Source organism: Rhineura floridana, chromosome 11 (assembly GCF_030035675.1).
Source record: "Rhineura floridana isolate rRhiFlo1 chromosome 11, rRhiFlo1.hap2, whole genome shotgun sequence".
Taxonomy (NCBI): domain Eukaryota; kingdom Metazoa; phylum Chordata; class Lepidosauria; order Squamata; family Rhineuridae; genus Rhineura; species Rhineura floridana.
This window is the reverse complement of record NC_084490.1, coordinates 39736419-39750833: the sequence shown is the minus strand read 5'-3', so window position 1 is coordinate 39750833 and position 14415 is coordinate 39736419. Positions and strand designations below refer to the sequence as shown.

Sequence of the window (14415 nt, the reverse complement as noted above, 5' to 3'; positions counted from 1 at the left end):
CTTTAATGATATCCTATTTCTTTAGGGGCAGGACATGGGGAAAAGCAATAGTTCCACTGAAGCTGCCCCTCATCGCTCCACTGTTTCTTTTCCTCGTTTAACCTGCCAAGGAAGAGCCAGGGGTGTGTCACTGAAATCTTCAATCAGTTACCTGAGCAAGGAGCCTTGCAATCTACTTAAGAGTTCCCTGTAGAGTTCCTTTGTTCTAAAGAGCAACACATTCATCCAGGTAAACATAATAGCCTTGACAGGTCCCCCCCACCGCCTTGTTTTCTCCATGCCCGACAAACCTAGTACATGAAGTTCAAAAGCTTCTAAGCAATACAAACATCTAACTAAAGGACAAAATATATACGACAGCGCCAGAAGTAAACTGCTTGCCGCTGTAAGCATTTCACATGCACTCTTGTCAGATTCAAAAACACACACTTCCTGTGTAAGTCAGCCCCTCTGCATTTTGAGCTAGCATGCCAGCAACAGAGAAAATTGGATTCAGTTTTCTTTTACAGACAAATCTATCAAATTCACACTTTCCAAAACAATACAAGAACTGAAGCACAGCCATCCTTCAAAATTTGCACTTATCCAAATTTTGCGATGCAGTTCTCAAACCGAAGAATGTTTACAAAAATGCATTATGTTAGGGGGAAATGTGCATAAAAATGCATATAGTAGTGAAAATAACATACAAAAATGCATTACATTAGGAGCAATTGCTTGCAAAAATGTGTATATAAAGGTCAAATAAGGAACCAATATGAGGCTTTAAACTTAGTTGACAGAAAACCAGAACTATGAAGTCAGAGGCATTATCAGGGAAGGATACAAAAAGACAATACCTCTAGTTAAAAAGAGAGAAAGACCTCAATGGATGACTGAAGAAACTCTTGAAATGGTTCAAGAGAGAAGGAAAGCAAAAGCAAAAGGAGACAGAAACACGGTTAGAATCTTAAATGCAACTATACAACGACTAGTACATAGGGACAGAGAGAACTATTACAACAGTTATTGTAAAGAAACAGGAAAGGACAACAAAAAGGGTAGAACAAGAGCCCTATTCCAAAATATTAGAGAAACGAAAGGCAAATTTAAACCAAGAGTAGGGATGTTGAATAATCAACAGGGAAACTCACTGACTGACCGAGATGAAAAGGAAGATGGAAGCAATACACTGAAGAACTCTAAAGATGCCAGGATGACAGATTCATTCACGGAGGAACCGTATGATGAAGAACCAGACATTTTAGAATGTGAGGTGAAAGCTGCTCTTAAAATATTTGGAAGAAACAAATCACCAGGAATAGATGGCATACCAATAAAGTTGCTACAAGCTACTGAGGCTGAATCTGTCCAAATTTTGACAAAAATTTGTCAAGAAATATGGAAAACTAAACAATGGCCCACAGACGGGAAGTATTCAATATACATCCCAGTTCCAAAGAAAGGGGATCCCAGGGAACGCAGTAATTATCAAACTATTGCCTTAATATCCCATGCAAGTAATGCTCAAGATTCTTATGACGAGAAACCTTTCCTAAACTGCATTCACAAGCCTTTGGGGTCTCAAAAGTGGGGTATGTAATGTTTAATAAATAAATGGAAGGGTATGGGTTTTGTTTTTAATTATCTTTTCTCATGGTGTGGAACCAACTGCCACGTGACCAGGGCTTAGCTCACATTACAGCTTTTTATCCATATGAATGAGGATACAAGTGTTTTATGGATGGCATTGCTATGAGGGTCTCCCTGGAGTGCGGTGGGGAATTTGAAGAAGCGTTCTGGAGAACTCAACACTTGCTCACTTTTCGTAACATTCTAGTTGTTTCTAGCTTTTCTCAAATCAATACCCTTAATGAAGGTCTTAAGACTCAAAAGTATGAGAACCCTTTGGAATCCGCCTGGCAGAACTCCAACTCAGCTAGTGCCTTATTGGCTCAAACTTGGTGACGACCTTCTCCCCGCCTCTCCGGAAATGCAGAGCAATCTCCAAGGCTCCGCTCCCCATCATTCCTTTTGCCGCCTTTCCACAGTCAGCTCATTCAGCCAATGCGACGAGTAGTTTGGCTTGAAGGACAAGGAATTATTCGTCCAATAAGAGCCTGGAAGAAGTGTTGATTGCATGTCAATGAGGCGGAGGGTTTTTTTTAAAGTCTAGCTTGCTGATTTCGCAAGAAGCAGCAGCGATAGGGAGTAGGCGGGAAGAAGGGCGGAGCATCTCTTGAGCGACATTTCTTAGAGGCCACCGAGAAAGAGAGACTATCTCAGGTGGCGGGAGGAAGAGGATGTAGGTGGGACGTATGTTGATTTATGCCCAATAGAAAATGCAGAGCAGTCGGGGACTTATTTGACATAAGGGGCCCACCGGATCCAATAGGGTGGAGTGTAGGCGGGACTTAAACCTACAGGCAAATCATCTAGGAGGCTGATTTGATTTCAATCAATAGAAATAGGGATTAAATTGAGAGGCGGTACCTCGGTCCAATAGGACATGAAAGCGCCCGTGTGACGGACGGAGCGACCGACCAATCGGATTGGTCCGGATCGGTTCGGTGCTGCTGGGCCAGGTTCGGGCGCGGAGCGGAACGGAGCATCGCCGGGGTCCCGATCCGCTACCGCAACCATGCCGGCCGTTTCCAAGGGAGACGGAATGCGGGGCCTGGCCGTATTTATCTCCGACATCCGAAACTGTGAGCAGATACGGACCTTGGGGCAGATTGTAGGGGAGGGGCTGCTAAAGGGGGGGCACTGTGGGGTTCTATGGTAGGTCGGACCGTGGAGAGGACTTGTGAGGGGCTTCCCGGGGTGGGTGAGGCACTGCGAACGGAGAGTGCCCGGGCGGGGCGAGGAGGAGAGGGCGGCAGTTGGCCGAGGGCGAAGGGCTTGAGCCGCGAGGAGGGGCTCTTCCCAGCCTGCTTGGGGTCAGCGGGGCTTCGGCCAGAAAAAAAGACTTAGCGAGTATGTGTGTGGCTAAGGAGAAAGTAAGTAGGCTGGCAGGAGGCGACCTGGTAGCAGGGTGATGAGCTGCGCTTAGAGGGAACGCCTGGCCGGCCACCCAGCCAGTTTCGGGCATGCCTGTAAAGAGAGCGGGCCGTGGAGTGCCCAGTGGAAGATGGGCATCGTTGGGTGGAGGGAAAGAGGGCTGCAAGCAGCTGTGGAGATAGACAGGAGTTGTATGAAGAGCTGGCGGATGCTGGAGAACGTGGGGTTGACTGGAGGTTCCTCGATACTGTCTATTTTAAGCTTTAGGTTTTTCTTGACCTCGGGGCTTCATATTTGAAGGAAGGCGAAGGGGGTGATAAGCGGAAAGTTGTAAAGAGGGAGAAGGAGGAGGGGCTGTTGGGGTAATGAAAAGACAAAAAGGAGAGGATGTTGGAGGGTTCTTGTTTTGTTCTGGTGTAAATTCCTGTTCCCTTCCTCTACCTATATTCTGATAACACAAGGACATCCGTGGAGATTGCAGGTGGCTCAGGCACAAGCATTCAGGCCTTGGCAGGACAGATGGATGGACATGCTCCTGAGGGCTGGGTTAGGCTCTGTATAAATTGCCCTTCATTGTGTTGACTATAGGAGCTTGGAGGGTTGAAAAGGATCTCCAGAAGTTAACACTAAGGCCTTTGGGAATGATGCTGTCAGCAAGTATCATCCTGTGCAGAAAAAAAGGGGGTGGGGAAGGGATTCTCCTTTGAGAAGACAAAATAAATTATGGAAGGGCTTCGCTTCTGAGTGCTGTGGGGCAGATCACCTTTTCCATGGGGTTTGCACCCTATGGATGTCAGCAACAGTTAACAGGTCATATGGGTGATTTTGTTAGAGCATGGTTGGGAAATACACTTTTGAGGCTCCCAGCATTACTTAACACTGAAACAAATGATTTCCAATGACCAGGCCTAGTAGTATTTAGTATGTCATTTTTCAAGCTGCTTCTTCAGTCTTGGGAGAGATTCTAGTGGTCAAGCAAACAAGGGTGTTATATTTTTAAAATCCCAATTCATCAGAAAGTCCTTCTTCCACCTATTTATGTGGAGATGTTCCTCTGTGGCCAGAGACTAGAATTGTTTGATTCCATCTACTTTCCCTACTTCCTTCTCATGAATCCTAGTCTTCTCCCTCCCCTTCCTCTTCTTGGCCCGACACACACACACACAAACCCATCAGTATTGCGCAATATCAATTTTGCAAGAATAATACATGCAAGCTAAGTAGTGGCTGCCAGAGTGACTCTCTGTGGATGACAGCCTGCAGAGTTAATTTTACTTAATCATTTTCAGACAGCGGAGAACTGATTTCCTTTCCCCTCCCTGCCATATGTTGGTGGGGTTCAGTGAAGAAGTCTGAATGCAGAAGCGCAACCCATCCCTATTTAAAACACTTAAAAAGTGAATTTGACCGGGCCATGACAAAATGTATCTATGTCACATGTTGGAGCATTCTTAAGATAACTTCACTGCACTGGAATTTCATGGGGAGAAATCATCCAGGGGGAGTTCAGCATGGCTTAAAGACTGTATGAATCAGCATAGGGCCCAGTGGAGAGCAATGTGCTTTTTCCTTGGGTCTGCCTGGAGATGGAGGTTTTCTATGCATGTGATATTTGGGGTTTGAGGTTGCCTTTGACCACTGGCACCTCTGAAAATGTTATGGAGGAGATCTTAGCTTGGAGGTAGAGCACATGCTTTGTATGCAGAAGGTTCCAGGTTCAGGCGCTAGAATCTCCAGTTGAATACATAAGGTAGCACATGATGGGAAAGAGCCTTTTCTGCCTGAGATTCTGGAGAGCCACTACCAGTCAGAGTACATAATGCTGGCTAGATGGTCAGACAGTCAGACCTGGTATAAAGTGACTTCTGAGTTCCTAATGATCTAAATCTCCAAGATCAGAGTTCAGATCTTAGCTCAAGCCTCAGCTGGGGACTGTTTCTGAGTTTGATTTATCCACATGCCTACTGTGTCATGCTGACTGCTTAGAAACACCAGTATTTTGTCAATTTTGCAGCAAAGAAAAACCTGGAAGTGGGCAGTCCATTTCTGGAGTGACATTGACACACCTCTCAAGCAGTGGTGTCCAAAAATAGCCAAATTAAAGGAAGGGCTCCTGTGTCTTTAATAACTGTGTGCAAGAGGGCATTTTGTCAGGTGCAACTTGTCCTGCAGGAATGAGAGAGGTGCAGCTGCCAAAAATTCCTTGCAAGCAACTATTAAATTTGCAAGAGGCCTGCAGCTGGCCATTCTAGTGTGGAAAAGTCCAGATCCCTGTTCATAAAAAGTGGTAATTTCTGTCTGTAAAACAGACATAGATGGAAGCAATGACGTAGATGTCTTATGAATGGGTGAACAGGGTCAAACCCTTTGCACTAGGAAACCGCAAATGTTTTGAAGAGACATATACATTCGGATCAAATGAAAAGATGTATAACTGAATACTAAAGTCAGGGTCATTCAGACCATGGTATTCCCAATTTCTATGTATGGATGTGAAAGTTGGACAGTGAAAAAAGTGGATAAGAGAAAAATCAACTCATTTGAAATGTGGTTGTTGGATGAGAATTTTGTGCATACCATGGACTGCGAAAAAGACAAATAATTCGGTGTTAGAAGAACAAATTTAACCAGAACTATCACCAGAAGCTAAAATGATGAAACTGAGGTTATCATACTTTGGACACATAATAAGAAGCTATGATTCATTAGAAAGGACAATAATGCTGGGAAAAACAGTAGAAAAAGAGGAAGGCCAAACAAGAGATGGATTGATTCCATTAAGGAAGCCACAGACCTGAACTTACAAGATCTGAACAGGGTGGTTCTTGACAGATGCTCTTGGAGGTCGCTGATTCATAGGGTCGCCATAAGTCATAATCGACTTGAAGGCACATAACAACAAAAAATACACGCAGAAGATGTCGCAGAGGTGGTTCCCAAGGTTTTAGGGTTAATAGTTTGGGATGCGATGTTGTGTGCAGTATGTTTGAGTCACAGGTGTCTCTTCCATTGACAAGACAGAAATGTGTGTTGGCGGTTGTGGGGGTTGGGAGAATTCTAGAGAAATTTCTCTAAGGAACAATGGCTCAGGCTGCCGGAGGCTTTCTCTAGTGCAGGGGAAGGAACAGGTAGGCAGGGAAGCACTGGGGAATGCGTGGGCAGCAATGCTGTGTCTGAGCCAGAAAAGAGGCTGTGTCTTAGCACCAGTTTACATGTTATGTTTCTGAAGATGTAACAGTCCTTCCAGTAGCTGCTTATGTGGCTAAATGTCATATATGAAATGTTAATGCACAAGGTCTGATGGCTGTAGACCTGTGAAATCTGGAATTCCAAAATGGGCTGAGAGCTTTTCCAAGACTTGGCCTGGGGACACTGACTCCTGCATGCAGTGGGGAAGCTAAGGAGGTGTGGACAAGATCGGGGTTTGGATGGGAGCCCCTGGGATCCTCATGGAAAAGACTCTGAGCTTGCTAAAGGAAGAGCAGGATGCAATAAACGCATCTCACAGGCCTGTCGCCTAGGCATTCCTATGTGTTACTGATTTCCTTGTATCTTGCAGTCATGCAAATATTAACAGTCCTGCCAGTCTTCCATTTCAGACAATGGGTCTTCATGGCAAACCAGGTCTGGGGAACCTGTGACCTTCCAGATATTGCTGGACTCCAGCTCCCATCTGCTCTTCAAGCCAGTATGGCAATAGCTATGGGGCGGTATACAAATGTAATAATAATAATAATAGTCAGGGCTGATGGGAGTTTTGGTCCAGCAACATTTGGAGGGCCACAGGATCCTCACTCCTAATACAAACAGTTGCCCTCACTCCAGGGGAGGGTGAAGGATCCTTACGTTGCAGGTTCTCAAATACTTGTTTGGACTTCCTAAGCATTGCAGTGTTCTACAGTTAATTTGTCAGTGCTCACACCCTCTTGACAGGGTGCTATTGGGACAAAGGGAGAGTGCAATCCAGAAGGTTTCATTCTATGAATGTGACTTTTTTTTCTTTTTAAAGGCTCCTGGCGATGAATTTTGAGCAAGGAACCGTTTTTCTGTAAGAAGCAGCTTTTCCTGCTTCAGTCACAACAGATGCAAGGAGTGGTGCATTTGTGTGTTGGGAACTGTCTGTTTGTGCCAGGTAGAAGAGATAGAGAGCCAATGTTTTGGATCTGTCTCTTCTTTTTGTTGAAACATACAGTGGGGGTGTTGGGGAGCTCTCATACCTCTCTAGAGAGGACCACCCTGCACTGTGGTATAAATAATAATTGCCTCCCATCCTGTAGGTAGCTCCTCTCGCTGTCTCTTGTGTTGGGTTAAGTAGCCTATGTTCCGTTCCCCCTTCCAATAAATGGTGGCTCCTAGCTAACGGTGTTTCAGTCCTGAGCAAGGAAGGCATCCCAGTGGAGACTACTCTACTAGGGAAAATGGGGGTAGTGCCCCACCAATCTCTGGGTGCCTACTCCAAGGGAAGCTCAGAGACTGCCAACAAGGGAGAGCCCCCAAATTATGGAATGATTTGTGTGATGGGGTGCACCTGGAGCCAACACTGTTATCTTTTCGGCGCCAGGTCAAGACTTTTCTCTTCTCCCAGGCATTTTAGCATGTGTTTTTAAATTGCTTTTTAAAAATGTGTTTTTTAAATTTGTGTATTTGTTTTTAATGTTTTTAATTGTTGTAAACAGCCCAGAGAGCTTCAGCTATGGGGTGGTATATAAATGCAATGAATAATAATAATAATAACAATCTCTGTTTGCCCCCAGCCAGCCTCCACCTGCCTGCCTTCTCACTTACAATCAGTCCAGAGGTGGCACTGCCTATTAGCTACCTCCTCCTTAGTATCAATGTAGAACACGGCAAGGAGGAGAATGGGGACAAAACTACAATGAGTTGGCTCTGGCTGTACCAGCTGTTGGTCTCCCTGCCTTCTGCCCTGCCAGTACTAATGGGCACCAGCCACCTCCAAAAAGGACTCTGTATAAACAGCTGCTCTCCTTCCCCAAAAGAGATTAATCACTGTGTCCCATTTAAAGAGCAGCCCCAGACCAAAACCAGTTGCATATGCAAGGGACCCATGTATACTTGGTCTTGACCTCCCCACCCCCTTGCACAGCTGGTTTGTTTGTGGGTTGTCTTCTGCTTGATGGGGTAAATCCTTCTTAGATCTCAGATCTTGTCACCTTAAAGGTGATGTTGTGGGAATAAGATCTGGGATTCCCTTCTCTGAGAGAGGCACCATCTTCAATCAGGCACCAGTTAGCTCAGGAGCTAGCTCAGAAACAGGAGTGTTTAGTCTCCATGTGCCACCATATACAGATCTGTTTGCTCTCTCTTGCTGGTTCTGTTATGGGGTTGACTGATTCAAGCAGCTATCCTGAAAGAGGTCCAGTCCATGTTGCCTTTTGTGAATGACGTATGTGGGTTTTTTCTCTCTGTGTACGGGCTCAGCTACACAAGAGGTTGGAGGTCTGTGACTGGATCATCCAATATTTTTTATTTTATGTTATGTTATGTTTTATGTTATGTTTTCCAAATCTGGGCGTTTGCCATCAGGGCAGAGAGCGAGCGAGCGAGCGAGAGAGATGGAATGCTTCCATTTACCAGTATTTGTCTAGCCCCTTCTCCTTGCTCCCCAGTGTTCTTTCTTTGTCCGTTGATGTGCTAAGTAGGCATTCAGTAGCACCATCTCTCTTCCAGGTGAGTTGAGTGGGCAATATATAGAGAAAGCTGGCAGGTCCCTTGTTTGAATGCCTTTGTCTTTGATTTCAGGTAAGAGCAAAGAGGCTGAAATTAAACGAATCAACAAAGAGTTGGCCAACATCCGGTCCAAATTCAAGGGTAAGTCCTTGCGCTTCTCCCTCTTTCTCTCCCCTCCCCCTTCTCTCAGTCTGCAGGATATGCTGTTTCACACCATAGATCCCTACAACAGCTCCATGAGTCAGCCTGGCTTACTCACTCACTCATTTTTTTTCCCTTTCTCTGTTTCCCCCACGACTCTGCTTATCTGTAGTCACTGCTCAGGTTGGTTCACCTCTCACCATCCATCTTTTCTAATACCCTGTCAGTGATGTTTTGCAGAAAGGTGTTTTGTCCAGCCTGTCCACAGGCAACAGTTGAGATTACCCTGTGCTCAGGGTTGAAATGCTAAACAGTTGGACTGTTCCAGCTCTCCAGCCAGGACATTGAAATGAACTTGAAAAGGTCTGATTCCCAAGCACTCCGTTTTAACTTGTAGCCTCCTTTCTCCTCCCAATCCTGTTAAAGCCAGTCTCATCCAATGGGGCCTTTTCCTTTTAACCCACTAAACTCCCCCCACCTGGGTCCAGTTATTGAGTATCAATCTTGGTGTATTTGAGGCCTCTGGAACATGCTTCTACACTGTTTGGGAGTTAAGGGTGTGTACAGGGTAATTTGTGCTGTTGGAGAGGGACAATTTTCTCTGCTTCCACTGCAAAAAAAGAAAAGTGGGGGGCCGGGAATGCTTGAACAGGAACACAAACGGCTGTCCTAGTCAGATTAGCAGAATTTAACAATTAGTTCCTCTGCTGTCTCTGTGGTCAGGACATTAAATGAGGAGGGCGGGGTTGGGCACTCAAAGTGCACAATTGTGCAATTTGTGCCAAGTTCTTTTTTTAGAGGAGGAGGAGGAGTTAGGAGCATGACAAAAAGCAGCAATCCCAGCTGTGCATCTTCAGGTACAATCCATTTACACCCAGTGTAGACAGTTTGGGGGACACGTATGTTGGTAAGGACCAGGCAGCCAACCTGATTATTTTAGCTTGTGTCATGTGGCAAATAAGTGAGTTTACCTGAAATGCACGCACTGCTTAGATCTTCAGACTTCTGGAGAACTTAACTCCTCTCTCATTGTCCCACTAAACTGAAACTGCTTGCAGAGAACTTCAAAGTGCTGGTTCCTGGTACCCCATTCCAAAAAATCCAGCAGTTTTGGTTCCTGGCTTATGCTGGCCCTCTCCACCAAATCTCCTTCTCATCTCAAAGCAGAGCATAATCTAGTTGTCTGGGAGTCTCTGTGGCTGTTTAGTGCAGTGCAACCATTTAGAAATGCCTACCATTTAGAAATGCCTGTGGAGTCCTATGAACCTGAGCTTTCATTTTTATTTAATGGAGCCAGTTTCTAGCTCTCGGTATTTGATGGCATCTTATCCTTTACCAGAAATGGCTACCTGGGCACAATTTTTTTACTTTCCATTGCTTCCAATCCCTGTTGCTCCCCTTTACGAACGTAAGGACTGTTACGAATTCTAAGTCCTCCCTCACTTCTGATCAAGAACACAGTTTCTCAAATGATGGGAGAAAAATGAATGGCACAACCAAAATGAAACAGCAGTTGACCTATTCCATCAACAGCTCCTTTAGAATTTTAAATTAGGGAATTTATCTGTAATTGTAATTCGCTAGCTTTTTGGGGGGGGTCTTCTGGCAGCTGCATTGCCTTTATAAAATTGGCCTGTGGGTTGCATCAATGTGTTTTATAAGACTCCTGGGGGCAGTATTTTTCTTTCTCTTACATGTGTGTGAAGCCACACACACAGAGTCATGCCTGCACACGTTGGAGCCAAGCAATTCAGAAGGGCTGTGGCTCAGTGATAGAGCATCTGCTTTGCATGCAGAAGGTCCCAGGTTCAATCCCCAGCATCTCTAGGTGGGACTAGGAAAGACTCCTGGTCTGGAAACCCTGCTGCCAAAGAGAACTGCTGCCAAAGTAGACAATGCTGAGCTAGATGGACCAGTGGTCTAGCTCTGTATGAGGCAGCTTCTGAAGCGATTCCTCCTTCAATGGAAAGTGACAGGAGAAAAAGAGACACCTCTTCTTCTCTGCAGCACTGGCTCGGGTAGCCTGGAAAGGGATACAGTCTTCCTTCCTTTACCTGAAAGAGAATGGTTAATAAAGTGCTTGCCAACTGCCAAAGTAGTCTGCAGACTCTGTAGGCGGTACTTCGAGTCCACCTAGCAGCTTGTGGGTTCATTTCCACCACAGAAGAAATCTGCTGAGATGGGACTTAGGCCCCGTCTGTACTATGCATTTAGAGCAGTATCATATTACTTTAAACAGCTTCCCCCAAAGAATCTGGGGAAATGGCATTTGTTGAAGGGTGCTGAGAGTTGTTTGGAGACCCTTATTCCCCTCACAGAGCTACAATTCCCAGAGTCCTCTGGGAAGGGGGATTGATTGTTACACCACTCTGGGAATTGTAACTCTGTGAGGGGGTCTCCTAACAACTCTCAGCACCCTTAACTACCAGGATTCTTTGGAGGAAACCATGCTTAAGGTGGTGTGATGCTATTCTAAATGTATAGTGCAGCTGGGGGCCTAGGCCCCTCTTCCCCAGCGCAAACAGCTGCAGAGCCCTCCCCTTATCTGACATCTTAGCTACTCACTGCACAACCAGCAAAGGGCTCTTTAATTCTCCTCTTCCTCTTCAGCGTGAAAAGCGACAAAGGCTTTGCCAGTGGCCTTCTCTTCTTAGGCATCTTCCCCCCCCCCCAATCTCTATGTGTAAATGAAGACGCAGGGATGGATCCAGTGATCCAACGTCTACCTATTGTGGGCAGGGAGGTGGCACAGTTCCCAGAATTCTCTGGGGGAAGCCATGACTGTTTAAAGTCATACGATAATGCTTTAAATGTATGGTGTAGATAGGTCCAAGCCTGAGAAACTGTATCCTAGAGATGTGAATGGAACCTAATTGCTATGGCCATAAAGCTGGCCTGGCCTCACCATTAGGCAGAGTGAGGCAGCCACCTCAGGCTGCAGAGTTTGGGTGCCATGAAAGGGCAGCAAATAGTTATTTAATTTATTAGTATTTTATTTTTTACTGTCATAGCTGGAGAAAGGTGCTTATAGGATTTGCTGCCTCAGGTGCCAAAATAATTTGGCTGGATAATATGTACCAAAATGGTGGGAGTATAGTGAGATATAGTGGCTTCACCAAAACGGCAGAATGGACACCTTTCTGCGATGACATGAGGCATTTTTAGAATTAGGCAGCAAGCTTTAAGGCACTTCTTGATGATGCAATGTTTGTCAGAAGATGGGGTTCCACACACTGCTTGTTGAAGAAAAGTTTGCATTGTGGTTTGTTTAAAAAATAGTAAGAACTGCTGGGAACTATTCCTGAGGCTGCCTAGTACCTGGCCAGGAAGATTGGAACACACATATTGGGTTGAGATTGAGCTGCATGAGACTATGTTCAAGGGATCTAGCATTCGCATTGCAGAGTGCATATATTTCACTGGAGATGAAACCACAGCTTACTGAGCAAGAAAGCTGACAGAGTGAAGCCTCTAACAAACAGCACCAAAGGCAGTACCGGGGTTACCAGCCCGAAAGGGACTCTTCCTGCAGCCACACTGGAATCCTCCGACAGTACAAACACCACCATAGAGGATGAGGCCATGAAAGCTGCCAAACTCGGTGATGTGTTAGGCCTGGTGAAAAAAGGCTCTGGGCTTCCAAAAGGTGAAGACCCAAAGTCCTCCATCACCCTTCCATGTCCACCCGTTGTTGCCAACCTTCTTTCTCCCCAGCGCTTGTGTTTCAGTTTGATGGATTTCAGCTCCGCTCCTTTGAACAATGGCTATTTATGGTTAGAGTGAGTCCCTGACTGGGGCAAGGCTTGCCTGAGAAAAGCCAATATCTGGATAATGAGGAGGCCAGCTCCACCCCTCTGGCTAAGGACCTAGACAGAACCAAGGAAAGAAAAAAAAAGGGAGGATGAAACAAAAGCCATCTGATACTGTTCTATACAGAATAACGACCGCTGACTCTGAGCATTAAAAGAAAGAAAGAAAAGAAAAAGGAACCAGAAGTGTCCTGCAATGAAATGAAATGTTGTCCTGTTCAGGTTTCCAACCACTTTACTCTATCCCATCGTCCCACCGGTTTTCCATTCCTATCTCTAGCCAGCAAAAATGCTCAGTCTTCATTGGGCTGCAGGTTTTTTTTTGGGGGGGGGGAGGGGTTTCCTCCATTTTTGGTTTCCCGCCTCCATTTTGGCGGGTTCTGAGAGGGCTGGCTGGACACAACCGTGCTCAATCCCTGCTATGTCAGGTTGTGCGTCTTGGCCAGAGGGAAGCTGAAGAGGAAGGGAATCCCTGACTCAAGATGGTTTTGAAATGTGCTTCTATGTTTGGGGGGCAGGTTGTGGGGAGCATAATAGTGTTATGTTGCCTTGCACTGTAGTTTTGCAGTTTCATTATTTGTTATATATATTTGTTATTTGTATTGGTTATTTTGTAAACCGCACAGAGACTGTCTTAGTATTAAGCAGTATATAAATACATGAAATTTGCAAATATATAATACATACTTTGTTCTGGGGGAGAGAGTTGGAGAGCTTGACATTTGTTGCTCTACCTCAAACAGCAAAAGGTTTTGGGCCTCTCTTGGCCCAGACGGAAATTGCAGGGACCACATAAAACGGATAGGGGGGCAGGGTTGATGTGGCGCTCCAAATGTTGCTGGACTACCACCCCCATCATTCCTGATCCATTGGCCATACCGACTGGGGATGATGGGAGTTAGAATCCAACAACATCTGGAGGTGCATGGGCTCCTCATCTCTGATGCAGAAATTGTCTGAGGACACCTCTCCTCCCCCCCCCCCCGCCTGGGTGGTATCAAATATGAAGGCATTCTGGAGGGCTGGTAGTACAAGGCCAGGAAGCTTTTACTGCTACCTCCCCCCCCCCCAAGCTGTTTCACGAGCTGCCTCTCTCCTTCCAGCAGTGCCAGTAACCTCTTTCCCACCCTCTGTCACTCTCTCCCCTCTCAGGAGATAAAGCCTTAGATGGTTACAGCAAAAAGAAATATGTCTGCAAACTGCTTTTTATCTTCCTACTGGGCCACGACATCGATTTTGGGCACATGGAAGCTGTGAACCTGCTTAGCTCCAACAAGTACACAGAGAAGCAAATTGTGAGTAGGCGTGAGGGTCCTGGGATGGGTCCTTTTTCTTTTTTTAAAAAACAGCTGGCTCCAGTTCTCCCTTGGCCTCAGTTCCCCATTTGCATTTTGTTATGTGCCTTCAAGTCGATTTCGGCTTATGGCGACTCTGTGAATCAGCGACCTCCAATAGCATCTGTTATAAACCACCCTGTTCAGATCTTGTAAGGTGAGGTCTGTGGCTTCCTTTATGGAATCTATCCATCTCTTGTTTGGTCTTCCTCTTTCTACTCCCTTCTGTTTTTCCCAGCATTATTGTCTTTTCTAGTGAATCATGTCTTCTCATGATGTGTCCAAAGTATGATAACCTCAGTTTCATCATTTTAGCTTCAAGTGATAGTTCTGGTTTAATTTGTTCAAACACCCAATTATTTGCCTTTTTCACATTCCATGGTATGCACAAAGCTCTCCTTCAACACCACATTTCAAATGAGTTGATTTTTCCCTTATCCACTTTTTTCACTGTCCAACTTTCA

General features: G+C 45.5%; 1 protein-coding gene across 11 annotated transcripts in view; it reads left to right on the top strand.

The window, feature by feature from the left end:
- Positions 1 to 2459: 2459 nt before the first annotated feature.
- AP2A1 (adaptor related protein complex 2 subunit alpha 1) overlaps positions 2460 to 14415 on the top strand; it is a 46086-nt gene continuing 34130 nt past the window's right edge. For 5 of the 11 annotated variants that reach the window (XM_061588539.1, XM_061588546.1, XM_061588542.1 and 2 more), the window contains exons 1-3: positions 3095 to 3215; positions 8740 to 8808; positions 13770 to 13912. In XM_061588539.1, the coding sequence (XP_061444523.1) occupies positions 3110 to 3215; positions 8740 to 8808; positions 13770 to 13912 (318 nt within the window). In that variant the 5' untranslated portion in view covers positions 3095 to 3109. Of the gene's footprint in view, positions 2688 to 3094; positions 3216 to 8739; positions 8809 to 13769; positions 13913 to 14415 lie in introns of those variants that run through there. The other 6 variants (XM_061588549.1, XM_061588544.1, XM_061588541.1 and 3 more) reach the window with 5 other exon arrangements.